This window comes from Equus asinus, chromosome 22, assembly GCF_041296235.1.
Source record: "Equus asinus isolate D_3611 breed Donkey chromosome 22, EquAss-T2T_v2, whole genome shotgun sequence".
Classification (NCBI taxonomy): domain Eukaryota; kingdom Metazoa; phylum Chordata; class Mammalia; order Perissodactyla; family Equidae; genus Equus; species Equus asinus.
Window position 1 is genome coordinate 12115944 of NC_091811.1, and position 23984 is coordinate 12139927.

At 53.1% G+C, this 23984-nt stretch overlaps 1 protein-coding gene across 3 annotated transcripts; it reads right to left on the bottom strand.

The window, feature by feature from the left end:
- Window positions 1-309: 309 nt before the first annotated feature.
- On the bottom strand, window positions 310-23194 carry IL17RA (interleukin 17 receptor A). 3 transcript variants are annotated; one of them, XM_014854194.3, is made up of 13 exons: window positions 22730-23194; window positions 13516-13540; window positions 12429-12575; window positions 11507-11619; window positions 10172-10298; window positions 8510-8557; window positions 8239-8402; window positions 7451-7534; window positions 7000-7084; window positions 6181-6192; window positions 5826-5927; window positions 3870-3911; window positions 310-3265 (listed from the first exon to the last, which is right to left on the bottom strand). In XM_014854194.3, exons 1-13 carry the CDS (start codon window positions 23177-23179, stop codon window positions 1767-1769), a joined length of 2898 nt encoding a protein of 965 aa, XP_014709680.2. In that variant the 5' UTR covers window positions 23180-23194; the 3' UTR covers window positions 310-1766. The 3 variants fall into 3 exon arrangements, with proteins under 3 accessions (XP_014709680.2, XP_070350333.1, XP_070350334.1); XM_070494232.1 differs by lacking the exon at window positions 6181-6192; XM_070494233.1 differs by lacking the exons at window positions 13516-13540; window positions 22730-23194 and adding an exon at window positions 13260-13507.
- Window positions 23195-23984: the final 790 nt, after the last annotated feature.

The window sequence follows — 23984 nt, forward strand, 5'->3', positions numbered from 1 at the left end:
GGTGGAAGGGCGGAGGAAACCTCCTTCCCAAGGGCACTAATCCCATTCGTGAGGCTCCGCCGTCAGGACCTCATCATCTCCCAGAGGCTCCACCTTCAATACTGTCACACTGGGGATTAAATGTCAACATAAGAATTTGTGGGGGACACAGACCTCCAGTTTATAGCCACACCCTGTCTGGGACCTAGGCCTTGACAGCTCTGCTGCAATTAGGAAAAACTTCAATACGAGAAAGAACTCTAGAGCTAGGAACTTCTTGACCTATAGTAACATATGACTCAAAATAACCACCAGGAAATCTTACCAGAGTTAACAAATTCATTCATTCTTTTATTGATAATCTTTCACATATATGTATGTGTGTATGCGTTCACACATGTACACCCCTGACAGGTGGTTTCCCATCACATTTCAGAATCCTCTCCTGCTTGTTGAAACTTGGAGCTATAGTTAAGGACTCAGGTATAGACAATGGAGGACATTCAATTCCAAGGGAAGACGGCATCCCAGCGCGCTCTTTGGGACGCCCAGATAGACAGAAGACTTCAGTCTCTCCCAAGGAGGTACTTCAGGGACAACTCCTTCCAACACTGGGCCTTACCATCTCTCCTCAAATGTCTTTGAACCACAGACCTCTAAGTGCAGAGTGACACACTCTCCTCTCCCGTCAGTGCGCCCGCCAGGTCCTCACTGCCCTCCCACTCCCACCCCGCCCCACCTCCCCACCCTGCTGTGGGCCCTCCATATCCCACACTCAACTCACCCTGCATCGGACCACAGTGTGGAGCTGAGGGCTCCCAGTTCCTGTGCTTCCAGAGCCCAGGGACTCAGCCAGGCAGCCCCTGAAGAACGCTTTGCTGGAGCTCTCCCATTGACTGACTGCCAAAACGTGAGCTCAGGATTTGAGTTTTCTCCCTGCTGAAGGCTGTTAGGTTTCACATCACACATTTCTATCTTGTCTCTTTCCAAAAATGATCCAAGGTGGCTTCTGGTACGTGTGGCCCTCAGCCTTCTGCTCTGCAGGGCCACAGCTCATCCTATTAAAGGAGTCCCAGGCCTTTGGGCTGACGGCCCGCCTCCCAGCCTGGCCACAAGGCCTTCCCAGCTGGGCTCTGGCTCCTCCCGCCACCTCTCACCGCCTCCCTCCTTCCGCTCCAGGCTCAGCTGCAGCTCCCCACTCCGCTCCCAGCCCTCGCCACAGGCTGCTCCTCCCTCTCCTGGGACTGCTGCCTGCCCCACTACAAGGTCTTGGCCCAGCAAACCAGCTTCTTCTTCAGCTCCTACATGACCTCCTCCAGGAATTTCTCCCTGGGCCAGGGGCCCCTTTGGGGTGTTTTCAGAGCCCTGGGTGGGCTTCCATTCAGCCCTTACATCTTGCATGACCATCCTCTGTCTAATCTGCTGCTCTCACTAAATATTAAGCTCCTTGGTGGCCAGGGCTGTGCCCGGTGTAATTTATCTTTCCATCTCAGATGCCTGGCATGTAGTAGGTGCAAAATAAAGCTGAATGAATGAATGAATGATGGGGACTTAGGGACACTGTGTCATCAGCTCCTGGGAATGGGCTGTGGATTCTTGTGGGGACAGAAGATGACCAGATGGTCAGAGAAAGAAAAGTTAAGGGGGATACCCTGGGATCAGAATCAAGATGTCTACATTTTAAAGGTACACAGCTCACACACGAACGTATATACATCTACAGACACACGTGTGTACCCACGAACACACACACACCCTTCTCTCAGTGCTCTGGGTCTGGGAGGCCCCTACAAGGCCGGCGTCTCTGGCTCCACGCTGTCCCAGCCAGAGTTCTTCCGAAGCTCCTGGAAGAAAAGCTGTTGCTGAAGGCTTCTCAGGCTCTCCAGGTCCTCAGGAGAGAGTGGCTCAGCCGACTTTCCCAGGTCCTGCTCTCCGTCGCCCTCCATCTCTGTAAGTCCGTCGGGCGGCTGCGGGGAGCTCCTGGAGATATAGCCCTGGTCTGACTGCACGGACTGCCGCTGGCCCTCCTCGCAGGGTGTGTGTGGGCCTTGCAGGGCCACGGCTGGCCTCCTCCACCGCTCCTGGGCCTGGCAGCTCAGACTCTGCTGGAAGAGTGAGAACATCAAGTCTTCAAGCTGCTCCCTCACGTCCTCTGGGAGGTGGTCAGGTGACGCCGGCGGGGTGCTGTAGAGAGGCAGGTCCTCTGAGTCAGAGAGGAGGAGGACACTGTTCCGCTGGGGGCCACAGCCCTCCAGCAGTGGGCAGGCCTCCTGACCCTCCACCACGGCGAACCGGCTGGCTGCGTGGCCCTCCACAGCTCCAGGGACGGGTTCCACTGCCTGAGCTGGAGGAATCTTCACAGGGACCACTGTAGTTTGCAGGGTCTGGGCTGCCAGCTCCCCCTGGGGCTGAAGCTGAGGTTCCAGCCTTGACATTCCTCTTCCTTCCTCACCGACAAGCAGATCTAGCACCAGGCAGCCCTCAGAGGCAGGCTCCCGCACCAGAGGCTTTTGCTTGATTATCCCTCCTCTCGGTGGCAGCAGCGGCTCTTCAAACACCTCTTCGTCCAGGGATGGGAGGTCCTGGTCATCTGCCAGGCAAAGGTTCTCACGCTCAAACCAGTCAGGCCACTGAGCCTGCCACTCCCGGAACCTCTCCACAGCTTCCCTGAGCTGCCAGCCGCTGGGGTTCTGCAGGTAATTTTCACCTGCGAGCACCCCAACACGGTGCATCCGGCCAGGTTCAAACATCTCCAGGTCCTGGATCCGGAAGTATACCTCCTCAAACTTGTCCATGAGTGGGTACCTGGGGGTGATGTTGAAGAGGTCAGGGATGTCACTCTCACCACTGATGTCACTGAAGTAGCAGACGATGTAGGTGCCAAAGCAGGCTGGCTTCTTAAAGTCTGGTAGGATCATGTTCATGGCCGCCGTGAAAAGGTCCCCGGCGGGCTTCCAGTGGTCACACCGAAGCTGGATGGCGGGTTCCTCCCAGCCCAGGATGGCTTGCCACTTGGCCTGGGTGCCTCGGGAGCACAGGATGATGATCTTGGAGTTGCTCTCCACCATTTCCTGCTTCTGGCGGCCCACCCAGGTCATGACGCCCACCTCTGAGATAACCTGTTCCTCCAGCAGGTCGAGGGCCACTTCAGTGCCGCAGACGGTGAGCAGGAACTGGGCAAACTTTAGGACCACATCCACATAGAGGGGGTGGTCGGCGGAGTAGACAATCCAGACCTTCCTGGGCTTCAGGGGTGGGGGAGTCAGGCCGGCAGCAGGCAGGACTTCTGAGGGAAACAAGGGGAGCCAAGCCCGCAGGTTTAGGTGTGTGCCTACATGGATCCTCACACCAAGGCCGAGGGAGCACCCCCCACCCGGCCGACTTGGGAGTGACCTGGCCAGGTGGAGCTTGGCTCTCTTGCCCAAGAAATGCACTGGGGCCTTGGAAGAAGCCGAATATTGCTGTTTCATCTGTTTTGCTAAAAAAACAGTCTGGTGCCTTCTGGAAAAAGAATCTCTCTCTCTCATCTTCTTAACTGGCCTCTGGCCTTTACTCTAATTATTTTAATTAAAAAAGGAAAAAAGGCACAAAGGCCTGCCTATGGAATAGAAATATCTGTTACAGGGAGGACTTCTTTTCACAAAATACGGTACGCCTCCCTTCCCTTCCTAAGTGATTAAAAAAATGTTAGCCCAGCCTTGCCATTTGAAGTCCCCTCTGTCTGGGGTGCTGGAGGCGGGTCCTCTGGAGGCTGGGTCCTCTGGAGGCTGGGTCCCCTGAAGGGACTCAGGGTCGCACTGCAGAAGGCTGCCCCCCAAGCATCTCAAGAGAATCTCCACCACAGCTTTAAAACACACCCCAACCCAGCCCATCCAACCACAAATAGTCACCTGTGTTTTTGGTGTCATTACCGTATTTTTCATGATGAGACCCTAGAAAGAAAAGAAATATATCAGAGTGGCTCTTTTGGAAGAGAAATAGGGCCCAGCTCACAGGGGCATCTGACGGGAGCACTGCTCCAGTCCTGACCCAGGGCCCACGACAGGGAGGGCGCCCGAGGCAGTGGCTCCCAGACACCTCTGGGCCTTTGCAGGGAGATGCACCATGGAGTCGCTCCGGTGCGGATCCCGGGTCAGCCACTGTGAGCTGTGAGCTGGGAAGGTTACTCATTCCTCTGAAGCTCAGTCTCCTCCTCTGTGAAATGGGTGTGTTAGGGGATTTCATGTGGAGTGCCCAGCACATTGGACGTGCTCAGTCAGCTGGGGGCAAGGATTCCACACACCCACCCACTGGGGGCCCCGGGATGCTGACTGGGGGTCCATGCCAGTGCCTCACCACAGTTCTGTGCCCTCCATCCCCACAGATTGGCCACCCCCAAGCAGACTCCCCACTTCAGGAGGCAAAATCTTACAAGACATCTCTAGAAGCAGCCCCCACCAGGCCTGTTGACAACATTTCCTCCTGGTATTTTTAGGGAGGTGAGGAAGGGAAACGAACGGCTCCCCTCAGAGATGCAACGAAGGAAACTGGTGCATGAGTCAAGTCCTTGGGGACATGGACAGGGGGAACGGAACCCACAGATGGCCGAGGATGACACTGGAACCCCAATCTCAATCCCCACCCCCTCGGCCTCTTCCCAGAACTGTCAAAAGACAGTCAAACCACGAGCGAGGTGTCTCTCCTGTCCTTGCCTTCACCCTGCAGCGTGGGGTGCTTCGGGGAAAGGCCAGAAGTGCAGCAGCAGAAACGAAACAAAAAGCCCCCAGACACCTCCAGAGGACTCGATGGTTTCTCAAGCCCTGTAGAGATGTGAGTAGTCCCCTGAGGAAGGGCCCTCCCACTAGATCTTTGCGTGGCTGGCGTGTGGTTCTTTCCATGTACAATAATTAATAATGGAGAATAGCTGATCCTGACAAGCCTGTGAGTGTGGAAACGACAGTCCAGGTCACTGAGGAAACAGCCTAGGGTCGTGGAGGGGCAGGGGAGGCCGGCCCCTAAGCCGAGGACCCATGTTCTCTCCTGCTTAGGACCTGGCCAGAGAGGGCTGCAGGGAGAGAGGGCAGCGACATTATTAACATCCACCAGCAAGCACCTTCGTCAGCACTACCATTTGATCTTCACCACAGCCCTGATAGGGAGGTGCTCTTATCCCGCCTTACAGAGCAGAAAACCAAGTCCAAGGTTTGGGAAGCAACTTCCTAAGCCTGCAAACCCATGAGGCAGAGCTGGGTCCACCCCCGTGGGTTCTGGGTCTACCCGAGCCTCCTCTAGCACATCGTGCTGCCCCTGGCTGCTCTGCTCGCCTCACATGCACAAGCCTAGGGGCTGCAGGAGGGCGCCGCTCAGGCTGCTCCACCTGCCTGGCTAGTCACTTCTGATGCAGGGACTCCCCAGCTGCTTCCAGCCTGTTGATTTTAATAAGACTAATTTTAGTAGCAATAGATACAATTGTGGCCAATATATACTGAGCACGTATCATGTGCAAAATTCAGAGGCACTATTTCACTTAATCCTTACAACCATTTTACGACGTGGGTATCACTATAATTTCCATTTTACAGAAGAGGAACCTGGGGCTCAGAGAATTAAGTAATTTGCCCAGATAGTAAGTGGTGGAGCTGGTATTTGGGCCCAGGTCAGCCTGACTGTAGGCTCTGAGTTCTTGACAACCAAGGCGAGGCCTAAGAGGCGCAATGTCTGTACTTAGGTTGAGGTTGAAGGGCTGGAATTGAAGGGTCCCCTCTGAGCACAGTCTCGCAGAGAATGGAGGGGGAAGAGGGGACATGGGGAGAAAGAGGAACAGAGGGGAAAGCCCCAGGACTGGCTCCCACAGCCCCTGCACTTACCAGGCAGCCTCCAGGCCATGCAGACGACCAGCAGGATGACGGAAGCCACTAGCAGGACGACGAGGCCCGTGATGAACCCGTACACCCACAGCGGCATATAGTCTGTGGCAAGCAGAACAGCACGAGTGACATGGCAGGGGAGGCCTGCTCTGCCAACACTGAGGTCCCGGGGCCCATGGCTGGCCCTGGGCTGTCCTCTCTGGCCCACATCACGGCATGCTGACCGTCTCACCCACCCCTGGGCTGCCTCTTGGCCCAGCCTTGTCTGCCCGGCTCCGTACAAGGCATGGTCAGGGATTTCCCATGTGGCCCCTGAGGACTCCTGCAGCACTATGGGAAGGCGAGCTGGACTTACCTGCAATCGAGTCTGCAATGAGAACAAAGGCAAAACAGTATTCTTAATCATTAGCAGTAATCACAAAAATCGTCACTGACATCACTGGGGGCCTGCAGATGACCCTGACCCTACCCCGAGCACTTTAGGTACGAGTTCAACATAATGAAACCATTGCCGTGAAACAAGTTGGTCTAATAAGGGACGCCCACTCTCATCTGGGAGGCCAGGGCTCTCATCCAGGCCAGTGCAATCTCTGTCACTGATTGGCACTTGGCTGCGGCCACATGTCGGGCTGCAGAAGTCCTTCTGAACCAGAAGTGGGAGGCAGTACAGGGGGAGGGAGGGGCTGCCGACTCTCATGGGCTCAGGCCAGAAACCAGGCCTCTGCCACTTCCTTGGTGTGTGATCTGGGACAAGTTATGTAACATCTCTCTGCCTCAGTCTCCTCATCTATGAACCTGGGGGAGAGAGTCTCCCTTCACAGTACTATGACTCACAGTTTGTGAGGACTGGAAATCGACGACATGCTACAGCGCTTGGCTAAGTGGTGCAAAACTGCAACTCTATGATGATAACAACCCTCATTTTCCCACTCATGGAATTTGAGGATCAGAAAGGTTAAGTACTTTGTCCGGGGCTACACAGCTAGTGAAAGGCAGTCAAGAGTCCAACCCAGTAGAGTGTCTCTCTAAAGCCCCACACTGCAGGCCTGAATAACTCCAAGTTAAATTACACTCTGCACCCACCCTTAGGACCAGGGCAGGGTTCAGCTCAAGCTGTTGACTGTTATCCATTCTCACCCCCAACTATGTCCCAGGACAGCCATAGGCTTCCTACCTGGAGTATCTGGAATTTCCGGGCAGGGTACGGTCACAGTGTGTCTGAGGCAGTCGTTCAGACAGCTGCTGAAGAAGGGCTGGATCTGTGAGGGCAGGAAGAGCGGAGAGAGCAGGACTCTGAGACGCGGAGGAGACGCAGGCCCCCAGCCCACACCGAGGCTTTCTCGCCAGCACAGGCTATTTGAGAGTCAGAGACCTGAGTTGGCTACTGCAGAATCTCCAGATCGCCCATCAGCAAGAGGGGGTCAAAGCACCCCTGCCAGATGGGGCTGGGAGGGCACGGCTGGCGAAGGCAGCTGATGCCTCGTCAGGCAGGGAATACCAGACAGCAGCGGGCTGGGTCCTCGGAGAGAGCACCGGTCCACGAGCTGCCCTCCTCCTCTCCTTGCCCATCTAGCAGAAATGGCCACCCGTGCCCTCCCACACCTGTCCATACCACATTCACCCACCTGCACGTGGTGGCGGCAGCACCAATTAAAGTCGGATAGGGTGAGCGTGATGTTGGCCCGCTGGTGGGAAGCCTCTGGTGTGTGCTGAGGAGAGAGGGGTGGATGCGGACGACTGGCTGAATGAGAACCTGCCGCGTCCGCCAAGGAAGCTGAGAGAACGCTGCCCACTGCTGTCCCGCTCACCCTCGGGAGGGCCACAGGGACAACTGCTCCTCGGGTTTCGGTTCCGGGAGAAGCTACACGTCCCTGGGGCACGGCTTTGTTGTTAACTCATGAACACATCTGGTGACCAGCAGTCCCCTCTCTGCTTTGGCTGCCAGGATCACGGAGACAACTCTGTGCTCACGTCCGGCAGCACAGCACACATTTTCTGCACTAACTGCACCCTGGCTTCATCTTATTTCTCCACCTATACTTCCCCTTTGTCTTAATTTCCACATTTTTCAAATCTTCAAATGATTTTTGGAATAAGTGGAATAAACAAAGCAAAACAGAGAATAGGGGAGAATGTGGGGTGGGGAGAACAAGAAGGCCTGGGTAGGGCGTAGGCAGAGACCAACTCCAGCCCGTCAGATGTAGGATCAGCTGTAGGAGCAAGAGGACCCACTAGGCATCAGCTCACAGCACAGGAAAGGAGAAGAGCAGCAGCCCGGGGTCAGTACTGACCGAGCACAGTACTGAGTGCTGAGCTCCTCGAACCGCACTTCTGGCAGGACAGTCAGGGAGACTGGAGGTGTGGAGAGGTGGTTCTGAGCTGCTAGAGGGGTAAGAAGGTGGCAGAGAGTCACCTTGAGTATATTCTGTACGTCATCGAAGCAGCTCTGGTTCTCCATGTGTGGAAAGCTGCTCAGCAGGATCTGGTAACGGGCAGATTCATTCCACAGGGTGAAGTCCACCCGTAGCCGGTGGGCCTCCAGGGTCTCCACAGTGATGTTGGGATCCCACAGGCTGCCTGCCCAGGGCACAGAGGGAGGGTGCAAGTGAGGAGAGGGCTTGCACGCATGTGGTGTGCCTGCAACCAGGGAGAGCACTCCCGCCCAGCCCGCCCAGCGCAGTCACCTGAGCTCACACACGGCGTGGTTATCCTCATCCTGGGGTCCATGCAGTCTGCGGCCCAGAAAAAAGTGAAACCGTTAAGTGTCTGCCTTAGAAACTTGGCTTCCAGACTCCTGACACAAGGGATAACTGCTTTTTCCCTTCTGGGGAGCCTGTTCAAAGATGGCCCCTTCAAAGCAAGCTCTAGGACTGGCCCACTGCTACTGGCCAGGGGTCCCAGAGAACTGAGGGCTGACTGCTTGTCTCATCTCTCCTCTCTCAGGGAACATTCCAGATTCAAGTGTATTCCTCCTGAGCTTGCTTTGGGTGGCCGAGGGCCTCGGTCCACTCCAGTTCCTTCTCTCCCCACCGCAGCTTCCTCTCCAGGGCTGCCTCTGCCTTTTCACACGGGGAGAAGCACTTTGTTTCTCCATGGCAACATTTCTCAAACTTTTGTGTGTATCATCATCAGTAGTTTCTGATTCAGCAGGTTGGGGTAGGTCCTGAGAAGCTGCACTTTCAACACGCTCCCAGGTAACTGGATGATGTTGCTGGTCCAGGCACCACCTTAAGGACTTTTGCTCCAGTTATCTTCTTGATCCCCTCCCCCAACTTCCCTGACTCTAACATTTTCGCTTTGGTTTAAGAAGACATGTGACAGGTATGAGTCGCAGAGGAATGACAGGCACTGAGTCAGTCCACTTTAGGAACAGGGGAGGGGACTGAGAGATTCGCTCACTCAACAAATACTTATGTAGTACCCACTACATGCCAGGCACTGTTTGAGGCACTGGCAATCCGGTGGTGAATAAGACACAGTCCCCACGCCGGAGATCACATTCCAGTCGAAGAGACCAACAAAAACAAGCAAACAGCATAACATGCTGTCATAATTATATCATGACAGTAAAATGCCAGGAGTGATGAGTAACATGAAGAAAAATAAAGCAGGGTAAGCAGATAGTGTGTGTGTGTGGGGGTGGGGCTGCTCCAGGGATGAAGAAGGCCATCACCATCCTCAACAAGCACTCTGTGATCACCATATGCAAAGTGATTTGTGGGGTTCTGGAGACCGCATGAACAGGCTGGGGGTCCAGATGCAGCTGACTTTGAGCGATGAGAACTACTGCAGGCTATGGCCGAGATTCCGGGGAGGACGGAGAACAGAAGGTGCACACACATAAAAAGTGTTTAGAGGGTGATGCTGGCAGTGCTCACAGGCAGGACGGATTAGAGGGGAGGGGAGACGGCGTCATACGTGGGACGGCGTTAGACACATGCAGGCAGGGTGACGGATAAAAAGCGAAGGACAAGGTGATGAGAGCTGGAACTCGGTTGGGAGCAGGGTTACAACTCTTCCGAGCGTGGCTTGTCTTCCCGGTACTTTCTGGGCAGGAAGCGTGCTCCTCTAGACGGAGGGAGGGACTCCAGCTGCCAGAGAACGCCTGGGGTCTTAGCCCAATACCCACCGTTTGTGCCAACAGGGAACCGGCTCTGCCTTCAGGCAGCAGAGGCTGCAGCCGTGCCCCGAAGAGCTCCCACCCCTGGCATGGGTTCGTTCTGTGGATACGCCACACGCACACAACGGCAGCCACCGTCCAGCCAAGCAGAGGGGCAGACGAGCCACCTGCTGGTTTCTTCTGCAGAGCCGAGTGGTCAGGCAATGGCCTGGGAGGGCGCTCTTACCAGGCACGAGGAAGTTCCTGGACTGGTGGTTTGGGTCCCCGTGAGGGAAAGGCTTGGGCAGGTGGTGGACGGTCACCTCGTACTCCTGGCCAGGCTCTACCACAAAGTGAGCGAAGATAAAACGCCACTGAAGAGAAGGGAGGAGGCAGAGGTTGGACAGGTCACACACACACCTCTCACCCGCCTTGCCCAAAAACCCCACCCCACTCGCCCCCAAAAGATCACTCAAAAACAGGAAGAAAACAATCATCACAACAAGATGCAAAATCAGAGGCATCTGTAACTCTGTTTTTGTTTCCTCTGGTCCTTCCTGCCTATTTTAAAAACCTAGGCCTGGCCTCCTCAGTGGACAGCAGTGTCATATGCAAGAGAATCTGGGTAAAGGCAACAGAGGCCTCCTCCCCACCAGCCCTCTCACACCCCAGGAGGGGGTGTGAGGGAGCCGGGCCAGAGGACTGGGGCTGTTGGGGGAGCTGGCACGCCAGCCGCAGCTAAAAACTATTTGCTAAATGACTTCCTTCTTAAATGGGAAAGCCAGGCATCTCGTGAGAATGTCCTAGAGCACAAAAGTGGGAGGGAGGACTATAAACAGTCTCACTCACCCTGCGCCCACAGAGCCTTTGCTGCAGAGACAGAATCTGTGCAGAGATTTTCTGCTTGTTGCAGATTACAGATACTGACTTTGCTTCTCAGTAGATTTAGGCCACTAGTCCTCACCATCCACCCAGCCGGCAGGTCTGGTCCCAATGAAGCATGGGAGAGGGGCTCTGTCTTGGCTGCTGTGTTGGTGGGAAGTATGCAAATAGCCACGTTTTGCAGATTTAAACTAGCAGTTTTCAAACTTGAGCTTGCATCAGAATCACCTGGGGGGTTGTTAAGCACCCTCAGAGCTTCTGATTCAGGAAGTGTAGGGTGGGGCCCAGAACCCGCATTTCTAACAAGTTCCCAGGGGATGCTGGTGCTGCTGGTCCTGGGGCCGTAGATTGAGAACCACTGCTTTAAACAAACTAAGGGAGAATCAACATTTTACCACCTGGCTGTGAGCAGCAGGATGAGCCCAAACGGCTGCCGACCTCCTGCAACGCCCCCACCCCCCGCAGTCCTCTGGTCTGGACAATGTCTTCCTTGCTGGAGGCGGGCCCCAGATTGATCTCGGTTATGAATAAAGGTGGAGGGCGGTGTGCAAGCTGTCTTCCCTTTCAACTTCCTTCACAATGAACAGGTAGGTACGGTTGGAAGAAAAAGCAGGGGGAGGCAGGTCTGGGAAGTTTTCAAAACATGCTCTGCTCCTCACTGTCCGCAGATGGACGTGACCCGCTCCGGAGCCGGCCTTACCCGCTTGTGATGGTGCTTCAGTCTGGACAGAAACTCAAACGTGACACACAAACGTTCATTGGTGCTCAGCTGCAGGACAGATAACTCTGCACCTTCCAGGTACAGGATGCTCGCTGAAGGTCAGAGGGAGGGGAGGAGACAGATGCAGACCACACACCGCTGGGTGTGCCACTTCCCTGTCTGTTATGCTTGCTCACTGTTAAGAGAAAATCTGCCCATCTTACTCAACCCTCCACTTCCCGTTTCTTCTAGCTCACTCTTGGGCCTGAGCAGCCTACAGCCTTGCAGACACTTCCCAGCTGGAGAAGGACAAGAGATATTTTACACTGGGCTAGAGGCAAACGCTTTGCAAATCTGTGGCCAAGGCCTCAGCAACGTGGCACGTCAAACACGGGCATTGCCGTCCTTGAGGGGGCAGCAGCCAGTTTACAGAGAACTCCTCTGGCCCTGTTCACACCTCTGGGGCTGGCTCTTCTTAACCCCAATCTTTCTAATCCTGTAATACAAGTGTCTACCCTTGAAAAGCTTTGGGAAATGTTTTAAGAAGTTCCAGCCCCTAAACTAAGGGGAAAAGCAGGCTGGCAAATGTGTTACCATTTTTCCAGCAAATGTTTAGTACTGAAGTCAGAGAATTAACCACTTGACTTTTTTCCCCCAGGGTGATAGAGATTTTAGGCCAAAGGAAGGCCTTTCATGAAGGATGGTGGGATGAGAAGATATCATCATGCGTTAATGCCTAAAACACTGAAAAAGTATGCACTGCATGAAATGATGGGTCCTTTCAGCACTAAATTTGGGCCCTCATGTCTGAGTGCGGGACTAGGAGCCCAATTCTGAGTCTGATGGGAGGGCCAGGGCTAGTTTGCAGATTCACCTGGAGGTGGGCAGGCTCCCCCAGGGCCCGGCTGACATGCCCACTCACCATCTGTCTGCAGTGTCCATTCGATGTGAATCACAGGGAGCAGGTCTCCTTGCTGGGTGTGGGCAAAGTGCAGCTGGATCTGGACGTCTTTTGGGGAGGAGGGGGTCAGGTGTGGAGGGTGGAGCCAGCTGTCATCCAGGCAGGTGCCTGGTAGCCAGGAAAAGCAGAAATCAGAGACTTGCATGCTCTGCAAAAAACTGAAGAAACTGCAAGAGAGAAGCACACAGACAAGATGCCCCAGCAGTGGGTCCAGAGAGCTGGATTTTGAACAGTCAGGAGCCTGGGACCCTTGGTGGGTTCTCAGCTTCCCCACCCAGCCTCCTCTTTTCTAATGCTTGTCTGGGGTCACTGCAAAGCTCAGAAGTCTACAGGGCATTTGAAGAGAGAGGACAAAGCACACGACTTGGTTGTGAGATGAAGCAGTGGTGGGAAATGGGGGCACAGGAGAGATGGCGAGGTAACAGTGTTGCTTTATTTGTATATGCCAGGGGTCCCTAAGGAGCACAGACACTTGAAATATGTGCCTCCTTCTTGCATTAAAACACAAACCAAAATCAACACCACAGACGGCTCTCGCTTTCCAGTGCTGAGCTCTGGCAAATCTACCTGTATCACAGGCCCGCTGGAGCAGCTCCCGGAGGGCGCTCACAGCCCCCCAGTGACCGTGCAGACCCACTGGAGCAGCTCCCGGAGGGCGCTCACAGCCCCCCAGTGACAGTGCAGACCCGCTGGAGCAGCTCCCGGAGGGCGCTCACAGCCCCCCAGTGACCGTGCAGACCCACTGGAGCAGCTCCCGGAGGGCGCTCACAGCCCCCCAGTGACAGTGCAGACCCGCTGGAGCAGCTCCCGGAGGGCACTCATAGTCCTGGTGACAGTGCCGCCTCTCACTTCCTGACTTCTGCATGACGAACACGCATGAGGGGAAGCCCAGGTGCATGCACCCTAGATTCGCAAGGATCCTTCCTGCTGCAGGCTGTAACCCTCGGCCTACACCAGAAGCGAGTGGCAGCGCGTCCGTCAGAGATGAGCACGAGGTGAGCACTTGATTGACAAAGCAACAACAAGTGGAACAAACCAGACGACTTACTATTCTTGACTGTGCAGTTCAGCCCCTGTGGAAACAAGGAGGAGGTAATTACAGTGTGAAAGAACTTTAATTCACAAGCCAGGCTCCAGACGCTTTCCCCGGCTCATTCTCGAGAATGAAATGCACACAGCTCTCCCTTCTCACATTCGGGGGGCTCTCTTGGGAGTGGGAGACAACATTCTCCTCACAGAGCAGGAGAGGCAGGCACAGTGGATGGCAAAATGGAACTGACACTTTTGGAGTAACTGTTGTGAGCTGGGAACTTCCCGATTTGAAAAGCCATGAAGAGGGTTCTCTCAGGGCATCTGGCTGAACAGGCCTCCGCCTCTCCTGAGGCTTCCAGCCTTCGGTTTGGGTAACAGCGCTGCAGGAGGGGGACAAAAACTACAGGTCCTGTGACAGGATCAGCTATGGAAATCCACTGAGTCCCGACAAACTCCCCCAGGGAAGGTGTGCCAGACTGTTCTGGGTGACATAGATATCATCTCACTCATCCTCATAGCACACTTAGGATAAAGTGCCCTTGGCTCCGTTTTATAAATGAAGGAACTCAAGTACCAATATTACACTATACTGCCTCCCAGTCTGGCAATTTGTATTGACTCTCTAACGCAGAGGAGACCCCGAGGGCCGAATGTAGAAGCCCCAATTACAAACAGGAGGGAAATGGCATCACTGAGCTTCAGTTTGGCTAGCTGACTCCGCTCTGGACACACACACCTACCCCCGGAGGTGTCGCTTCACCACCACTTACCAGCTAAGTGACTTTATCTAACATCGCCAAGCCTCCATTTCTTTAACTGTAAAATCAGAATAACCATAATACCAACTTGATAGCGTTGTTGAGAATTAAATGACACAAATATAAATAAAGATCATGGGGCAGGAGATGGGCTGTTGGCCACAGTAGTGTGGGTGAGGGAGCCTTGCACTTTTCACTTCTAACGTATCTGTATTGCAAAAGATTTCAAACAGTGGGAATGTATTCATATTTTACACAATTAAATAAAATAATACACGGCTACTGCACTGTTCAGCAGGCAGCTCACCAGGAGCCCTAAAAGAATCATTATGAGGAATTTCGTTGGCTGCAGTGCCCAGAGAACCATCGCACTGCCTGCTAAATGAGACAATATTTGTCCAGTGTCTAGCACACAATGGCGGCTCTTTAACTACTGGCTCCCCTTCTTTAGAGCTTGGCATATGGCAAGTACTCAATAAACAGAAGCTAGTATTGTAACGGGTGACCTCCACACATTCCCATTTGGCAGTGGAGCAAGGAAAGAACTCAGGCTCAGGTGTTTCCACCTATCTTAACTGGCAAATGGACCAAACACGTCACGTGGGGCAGAAAGTCAGATGTTGAAGCAGACAGGAAACACAATGTTAAGGACGCAGAGAGATGTGGTATATGCCTGTGAATAGGGTACTGGGGTCAGCACCTGTCTTCCTCTCAAGAGGGAGCAGAGGGGCAGGGTTCATGACGGGAAGGACAAAACACTATGGCACCAGGGGTCATTCACAAAGTGGATGTAGGGATAGTACCCTGGAGCACGCTCAGGACCGAGTCGAAGCGTGCCATTGGTCCGTATCCTCCCTTTGTGGGACACCAGTTCATAAGCCCTCAGGGTCCAGATTTTCTGTATCCTATCCAGCTCCTGGTGATTAATTCTCAGCTAGGGCCATCACAGCCCTCTGGGCCCTCCTCACTTGTTCAACAACGAAATCCATCTAGCTGCCTCTGCTCACTCTAACGAGCATCTCTCTTTCCTGAATGGTGAGATTATCACTCCCTGAACGCTCTCATTTCTTCTCCCACCTGAAACTCCTAGGACCAGGGCACAGAGGACAAGAAACTGGTTTTTTCACCTTGAGATGGGGAGCTCTTCTAGAAAGGAAAACAGACACTCATTTTGGGTAACTCTCTATTATCCACTGGCAGCTACTCAGAAGCCACTGCAAGACGATGCGCATGATGAAAGGCTCTTGTCTTCAGTAGACTGAGAGGAAGCTGGGAGGGTTTGAAAACACGGTCAGTTGATTAACAAAGACGCTGGAGGGTGTCCTCTTCTAATGCCTGTGATTGATGGAATAGCTTGCTATGCCACCATAGCACTGTTTTTGGTTTTGGTTTTTGATAGTCATCATTGTACATAAATTTTGTCTATTACTATTTTGCTTATAGTTTTTATTACAACAGCTTCTGACTCTTATCAAATACCTCTCTAGCATTTATTTACATAACTTTGTAGATTTTCTCCTTTAATTTATTGATGTAATGAATTACGTTGGTAGATTTGCTGATAACGGACCAACTCTGCACTCTTGCCATAAATCCTACTTGGTTATGGTGCATTATGCTAGCATATTCTGCTAGATTAAATTCGCTAATATTTTATATAGAATTGTTTGTATTTATATTCAAAAGTGACGCTGGTCCATAGTTTCCTCTTTTTGTATACAGTTTATCAAGTTTTAGAATTAAGTTTATGCTAGCTTTAAAAATGGGTAACTGTCCCTCTTTTTCTGTGATATTGAAGCAGGAACGGCTGAATAATGTTTAAATCTCAATGGCTATCAAAACAGAAATGGTTGAACAGATTGCCATCTACTATGGAATATTCTGTAAATATTAAAAAGAATTAGTTATATAGATATCTGTTGGCCTAGAGTGACACCCAGGATGTGTTCATGAGTGAGAAAAATAAGTTGCAAAGAACTTTTTATCATATAATCCAATTTTCTATGGAAATAAGTGATGAAAAAACCCTCCTCTCTCTCTCTCTCTCTATATATATATACGCTTAAATATGATTGTATGAGCATATAAAAACATGTGGACAGACATATATCAGGCTGTTAATACACTGGTTACTGGGGCTAAAGGATGGAAGCAGAGGAGATGGAGAGAGGGAAGATAAGGGGAAAAGATTTAAAGAAAACAGAAAAATATGCAATTAAGTGGATATAGAATAAAAAATTCCATTAGAGATCATGTCGTGTTGACCGTGTACACATATATTCTTCTCCCCCTCCCTAAACCATATGAAAGTTATAGGAAAGGGAAAATTTTTATAAATTCTCAAGGACAAAGAGGAAACATCAGTGGAAAAGAGATGAGAACAAATTTTTAAAAGACAAAATGGAAGGAGCAGGCTCAGGCCGAGTGGAGGAACTTCAGTCTCAACGCTGCAGAGGGAAGACAGGCAGGAAAGAAGCCAAAGGCTCATCGCAACCCTCTCAGAAGCAGGTCTTAGAGGGAGCAGGTGCTCGGCAGGTAGTTCAGAGCACGCGCCTGAAGCGGGCAGTGAGTCAAGCGAAGGTCGACACATGGAATGCTGGGAACCTCAGCCCCGCGTGCCCTGCCCTGACCTCAGCACGCTGGCAGCCAGGCCCAGAGAGAAGGCCTCCAGGGGTCGACATTTGAGAGCCCCCGACAGACAAGCCACACTCGCCTGACCCCTACAGTGACGTCCAATGATCAATGAGCCCCATCTACACAGAATTTCACTCAATCAGCTTTTTAGGATTTCATTCTTAAAATATTCTAAAATAGCCAAAAAGTACGAGATATTTGAGAAGGGTTTCCTCTATGAAAAATAGATCAAAACAAACAATTTTTTTAAAAAGATGCTTTTGGAGGAAATAAGACAATGCTGTGAACAGAGTAAAATTAAAACAAATATAATTATTATTGTTTCAAAGAGATAAGAGAGGTCACTGCAGCCATATGACAAGGACAGGACACTGGAAAAATAAGCAGAGAAAAAAATGAAGTGCGAAAACAAAAAATTTCATGTAAGTGTTGGGCTATAAAATTCCAGAAATTTCTCTGAAAGCAGAAAAAATACAAACAGACAAAGGAGAGAAAATACATCAGTATTTAGAGAATCAATTCAGGAAATACAAGGTATGATTTACTGGATTTCCAGAAGCAGCTTACACAGAAAATCGAGAGGAAAAAATTAAAAGATTCCCAAACTGAAGGACACATAATTCCAAACAATAAAGGTCCACTGAATGGCGTGCACAACAGATGAAAAAGAGATCTGGACCAAGGCGCAATGGCATGACACTTTTGGAACACCAGAAATAACAAGAAGATCCTACATGTTTCCAGGGGGAAACAGCGGGTGCCACACAAAGAGAGTGCAGTCAGCATGGCATCAGCTTTCTCAGTGTCTGTACTGTTTGCGGGAAGGCAACAAAACTTTGAGGGACAATCATCTTTAGCCTAAGACTTTTATACCTAACCAAACTGTTAAAAAAGTGCGAGGGTAGAATAAAGACATATTCAGACCTGTAACATATCTATATCTATATCTATATATCTATCTCATAGCCCTATACCTTCTCTTAGGACATTGCAGGAGGATATGTTCCAGCGAAATGGGGGAGCTCATCTCTGAGAAGGAAGACACAGGACCCAGGACACGGGAACTACAGTCATGACAGGGCATCTCGTGTGACAGCCGTGCCACAGGCCCAGAGAGCAGTCAGTCAGGCTGCAGCTGGAGAACACAGGCCCCAGGAGGGAGTTTTCTGAAACTGGTGGAATATCTGATGTTGGACGAAAAAGCATACGACAAACCTGATAGAAAACACTAAGACTAGTTACACGGAAAACGATGGAAGTGAAGAATTAAAGTAATTATCATCTCCAGGGGGGAAAAGAAATTATACCAGAAAAGAAATATAATCAAAATACACACACTTGCCTCCGCAGTGAGGATTACCTACTTGTTACAATATAAACACTGAGCACTGATTTAACTAACACCGTGCTACGACTACAACAGGGAGACTGGGAGGAGAAGCAGTGGGAGCAGGGGAGCGTAGGCAACTTAAATTTGCATCTATTCTAACAGGTAGCATCTAAAATCGACAAATCAAGAATGACAAGAGCAGTCCATTTAGAAACATGGAGGCAAACGCCAGAAGAAATACCTACAAGAAACACAAGTAACGTCGGGGGAAGAGGCTAGGGAGTGGTGAGGGTGGGACAGGGCTCTGCTGTCTTTCTTTTAAACGTCTTAGTACCGTTTTTAAAGGATCACCATATATTACCTTGATAAGGATTAATTACAAGATAGAATTTTATCTATGATGTTACTCCAAACAAATGAAAGGATTGAAAAGTGAGATGAACAAATGAAAATATTAACTTGTTTAGGGGGAGGAATAGCGGACATGTTTTCCTTATGACTTAATTCCCAGATAGAATTTACTTTAAAGTAACGTTTTTAACAACGTAAAAAATGCATGCAGGGTCTTTTTTGGATCGTGTTTTATTCCCCTCCAACAAATCATCCCCAATTTCTTTGCTTCAAATGCCCTTTTTAAAAAAATAGCAGGATCAGAATATTCTTTATGAACTGCCTGCCTGTGAGTGGCATTTTGTTAGGCCTCCTGCAGAAGTCCAAGAGGAAGAATGTTCGTGATGATGAAGACGACGACAGCAGCAGCTAATATTTACTGAGCTCTTCTTTTGTGCTGGGCATCACCCGATCTTTAACACTTTAATATCCCATTTAATCTTTACAACAGTCCTATGAGGTAAGTACTATTATCCCATTTTTACTGATGAGAAACTGAGGCATGGGGAGGTCAGCTGAGTGGCCTGAGGTCCCACAGAGCTGACACGAACCCATGCAGTTTTGCTCTGAACCCACCCTCTCAATCACTGCTTACGGCTTCCCTAAATAAAAAGGGAGACTAATATTCTCTGTCCACAGTGGTGGAGATTAAAAGGAAGAAATAAAAGACCACATGCAACTCTGTGCATTAACAGAACGTTACCAAGTGCCTGGTAAGGAAGAGCGGGCTCTGAAGTCACAGACACAGCCCTGCACGGACCCTCAGCCCATCTCTCACTAGCTGTGTGGCCATGGGTCATCACCCCGCCTCTCTAAGCCAGGTTAATCACAGCAGCCTGGCAGGCTGTGGTGAGCACTGACTGAAGTCACACGCCAAGCCCCACACAGAGCCCAGCGCAAAGCTGCAGGTGGTCGTTAGCGCCCTCACGCCCTCCGACACCACAGTGTCCCCGGTCCGGCCCCTGCGCACAGCTAGCATGTTATCTGCTCTCTCCATAACCCTCTGAGGTGAGGACCACCTCCTTATACAGACAAGAACACTGACTCGGGGCGGTGGAGTGACTAACTCAGAGCTGCAGGGTGGGTGACAGGGGAAGCGTGACCCAGAGCTGGGGTCTTCTGACTCTCAGCCCGGAGTCCTCACCCCTGCACCACCTCACCGCATGCTTCATCTGATGTCACACAGTCTCCAGACAGAAGGCTGGCAGTGAGCAGCCAGAGCGAGAAGTCAGGAATGGTGGCCAAGGAGCCTGTCAACTTTGCTCACTCCTCTACCAGCAGTGACCCCAACCCTGACGGCCTGCACACCCACAGCATACGAGAATGTCCACATAACACAACTTCGTATACTCTGGAAGGTGGCACAGCTGAGAGCTTCCGGCAACCAGAAGATAGGCATGAAACCAAACAGCTGCTCTACAAGCCAAAAACACAAGTGCTCAGGAAAACAAAAAGAATCTGTAACACAACACACATCCTGTCCATAAAACTGTGTGTTAACACTCACTGACCAGCTCCAAGGGGCTGTGTTTCCTCTGGGCTGCAGCCACGGGGCCCAGTGAGAAAGCCCAGCAGGGGAAGGGCCGACCATAAGGCTGCCCAGGGAGATGCAGTGACCTGTGGTTTCTCCAGATCCATTTCTGTGGGGAACTCAGAGTCATGTGGGTTTTGAGGTGCTAAATCCGGGCAGCCGGAAACAGTGCTACGCCTGGTCTTGGTTTATCACTGCTTTTCAAGCAAAGCTAATCATTCTTCATCCATCCATTCATTCATTCCTTCGTTCTTTCATTCCACAAATATTCATCAAGGCCCCACATCTGTGCTTACAACACTGGGCTAGGCAGAGCACAGGCCTGTGCAAGGCTTGTCTCTGTCCTAGGAGGGAGTCACTGGGAGCCCCAGCCAGCTGGGCTTTGGACAGACATTTATACTCTGGAAAGTGGCACAGGCCCACCTTGAAATGGCTCACCTGGCCCTTTCATTGTGGAAATGAGGAAACCCAGGCACGAGCAGCCTGAACTGCCCAACACTGCAGAGATTGTAAGGGTAAAGTCAGGAGGCCATTCCAGGTCCTCAGAGGCCAAGTTTGTAGCTTTTCTTCCCACTCCACATCGTGTTGCATCTACTAAAACATCAGAAGGGGGAAAGAAATCTGAAGGGCGTGGTTTCTTTCTTTTTAAAAGAACTAGTCAATGAAGCAGGGAAGTTGTTATGAGTTGTCTGCCTGCGAGCCAGGTGTATGCAAAGGCAAGTGGGAGGAAGGAAGAGCAAGGAGAGGGCAGACACATCTGCCCAACAGCAGCTCTCCCCAGCCCGCTCTGGAATCCTCCCGTGCCCCGCTCCTGCTCCTGACTTTCAGCTTTCCACTGAACAATCAAAGGCAAACCTGTTTAGCCCACCTCTCATGCACGCCACGATGGAGTCCCTACCTCCTTTTCTAGCTTTTCTCACTTTCCTGCCACAGAGACCTCCACTCCAGCCACACACCTTATCCTGCCCACCCAAGGGCCTTGGCTCAGCCCCTTTCCACCAGTTGGAATGCTCCATCCTTTGGGGCTGCCCAAATGTCTTCTCTGCCGTGAGGAACACCCCAGCTAGAAGTAGTTTTTCTCTTCCCTGGAATTCTGTACACACACTGGGTGTACGAAAAGCACTTGCCACAGACTGCCTTGCACCATAGTGACCTACCTTCCAGCCTTTTTCCCTCCCGGATGATTTAAGTCCCTGGACACTGGGGTCCTGGATGCGTTTCTTTACAGCTTCAGTTCCTAGCAACAGAACCTTGTATTTTGCAGGCCCCGGGCCACTGGCAGTCAAAAAACGAACACTGAATCATCCATGGGAGAATACTTCCACGGTAAGTCTGCAGGAAGGGTCTGCTGGGCATATGTCCCTGCTTTTCCCAAAAGTGGGAGTCACAGTCATTTCCCAATGTCATTCACATAAAAAAAAATTCTGCTAAACAGTCACTCACCCTCCACCCTCTTTTGGTAAACAGTCCATAAAATTAGATAAGGAGAAATATCTCTGGTTGTTTCACATCCTCTGACTCAGATCTGAGCATTACTCCTTAGGGTCAGTGGCGGTGGAGGAGAGGGGACTGAAGAAACCAGAGAGAAAGCGGAGGAAAGAGAGGACAGCTTAGAGCGGAGAGGCTGTGGAGGCGGATACAGTGTTCTGCTGTTTCTCTTTTTTTTTTCCTTAAGATGGTCCTCCACAACAAGGGCACTACCCGACATGTGGGTGTGTCACTTCCTGTGGGCACGGCGCGGGGTACGACTTGACAGATACAAAGCGGCTGTTATCCCAGATGCGAGTGGCGGTGGATGGGGGGAGGGGGTAGCTGGAGGGGTAGCTTAACCATCTGCCCCATCCCAGGGCTTCGCCCCTCTGGGGAGGTGTCACCGAGCTGCCCCGAGTCTGCCGGCCGCCCTCCGCGCAACTGTCCCAGGACGGCTACAGGCCGCGTCTCACCGCTCAGGCTCCTGGCCCCGCAGGCCGCCCGGCTCGTGGCGTGGCCCTCAACCGCGGGGTCCCTCCCTGGGGAGCAGGGCTGAGCCCCGTCGGGCCCCCACCTTCCGCACAGCGCCCTCTGGCCGGCTGCCGTGCGCTCGCGGGCTCCTTTGAAGGGGCAGCTTCCGCGGCCCGAGTCGGCCTCCCGGGCTCGCGCCGGGCCACAGCCGGGGATCTGTGCGCCGCGCGGCGTGGAAGCCGGTCGCGTCCTGCCTGGCTCCTCCGATGGCCCCTTTCCACCTCCCCTTCCAAGCAGTCCTGCCCCACCTCTCTGGCCGGGCCCCGTGCCTCGGTCTCCTTCCCCAAACTGGGGCGACGGCGGAGGTGTCACTCCCGCCTCCCGCCCAGGAGGCCACTTCAGATTGTGCAACACGCGCAGCGCGATCTTTTACCCCCACAAACTCCCTCTCCGCCCAGGTCCATACCGCAACTCCCACCGCTGCGACGGTCCTCCCAGGTCTTTGTGCCCAGGCCTCGGACCCCCAGCGCAGACTTCCTGCCCGCCCAGCCCGGGGCACCAGGTCCCCAGCCGCCGGCCCTCTCCGCCCCCCGCCACCGCAGCATCCTCGCGGCGCCCGCGCCTCCGGGACGCGTCCGGGTCTCACCTGCTGGGAGCAGACGGGCGCCGGGTGCTCCAGGAGCCGCGGGGAGGCGCGACCCGGGGCCAGCCCGCTCAGGAGTAGGAGCAGGAGCAGGAGCAGGGGCAGCAGCCCCGGCGGGGGCCCCGGGAAGACGGGCGGCCCGCGGCGCGGAGCCCCCATGGCCCCAGCACCGTCGGGGGGACTCGCGGCCCGGGGCGCGGGCGCAGCCAGGGAGCGCCCGGGGGCTTCCTTGGGCCGCGACGTCCCGCGTCGGCCCTGCTCCGCCCGCTTCCGGCTTCCAGCCGGCCAGGGCGGGCCGGCCGAGGGGGCGGGCCGAGGGCTGCACCGCCCAGCCGCCCCGCCGCAGGTGCGCGCCCCTCCCCGCGCGCAGCCCGGCCTCGCTCTGCCGGTCGAGCCGGAAAACTCGGCGTTGGTCCTTTGCCTCTCTCCTTTCCCTTCTCGGTCATGTGACATCAGGCCCGACTCGAGACTCAACGAAGTCCGCTGTCTTCGCCCCGTCCCTTCTTCCCACCCCTCTCTCCCCGAGGCCTCTCTGCCGTCCCGGCTCTCCTTTCTCCTGCGCAGGCCGGCAGCTCCTGCTCCCGACGCCTGGCTTCGTCGGGTTGGGGGAGGGAGCGCGAGCAATCATTTCCCACACATCTGGCGCCAACTCTGGGAGACTGAATTCCTGGGGGGCGGCCCCTGGTCTCACCATTTTGTGTCCCCACAGCGCCCCAGACCGCCGTGTTTCCCAAGGCTCTTGCTCCACGTCTGCTGAAGGACCGTCATCCGCTAACTGGTTAGCCTCCGGTTCTGAGGACTCATCTTCTAGAACGTGTGCTGACTGCATCCTCTCCTCTCTCGACTGCGGGGACCACCCCAAGGCCGGTGCCTTTGCTCCCCTGGGTCCCTGCTGCGGATCGCGGTTCCGAGCCTCGGCCTCTGGTTCGTCCTACACGCTCCCGACACACCTGCCTTTGAGAACAGCACTTCTTATCCTCTTCCTCCCTTCGTCCGAAACCCACCATCGTCTGCCTTTCCCTCCCTATCGAGTCTAAGGCCCCTGCCCGGCCTCTGACGCCCACGGAGCCAGGCGCACTCAGTATTCCGCCCGCCCGCACTGGGGCCGTGGGTTTTCGGACTGTCAGAGCGCCGCAGCCGCCGGGCCCCTGGTGACCCTCTGGTTAGGCCCCGCTGCCTGACACGACCCAGCTAAATTAGGCCTGACGCTCCCGGGCTTCAAATGTCTTTACTTGTTTATTTCTAGAAGAATTTTGGA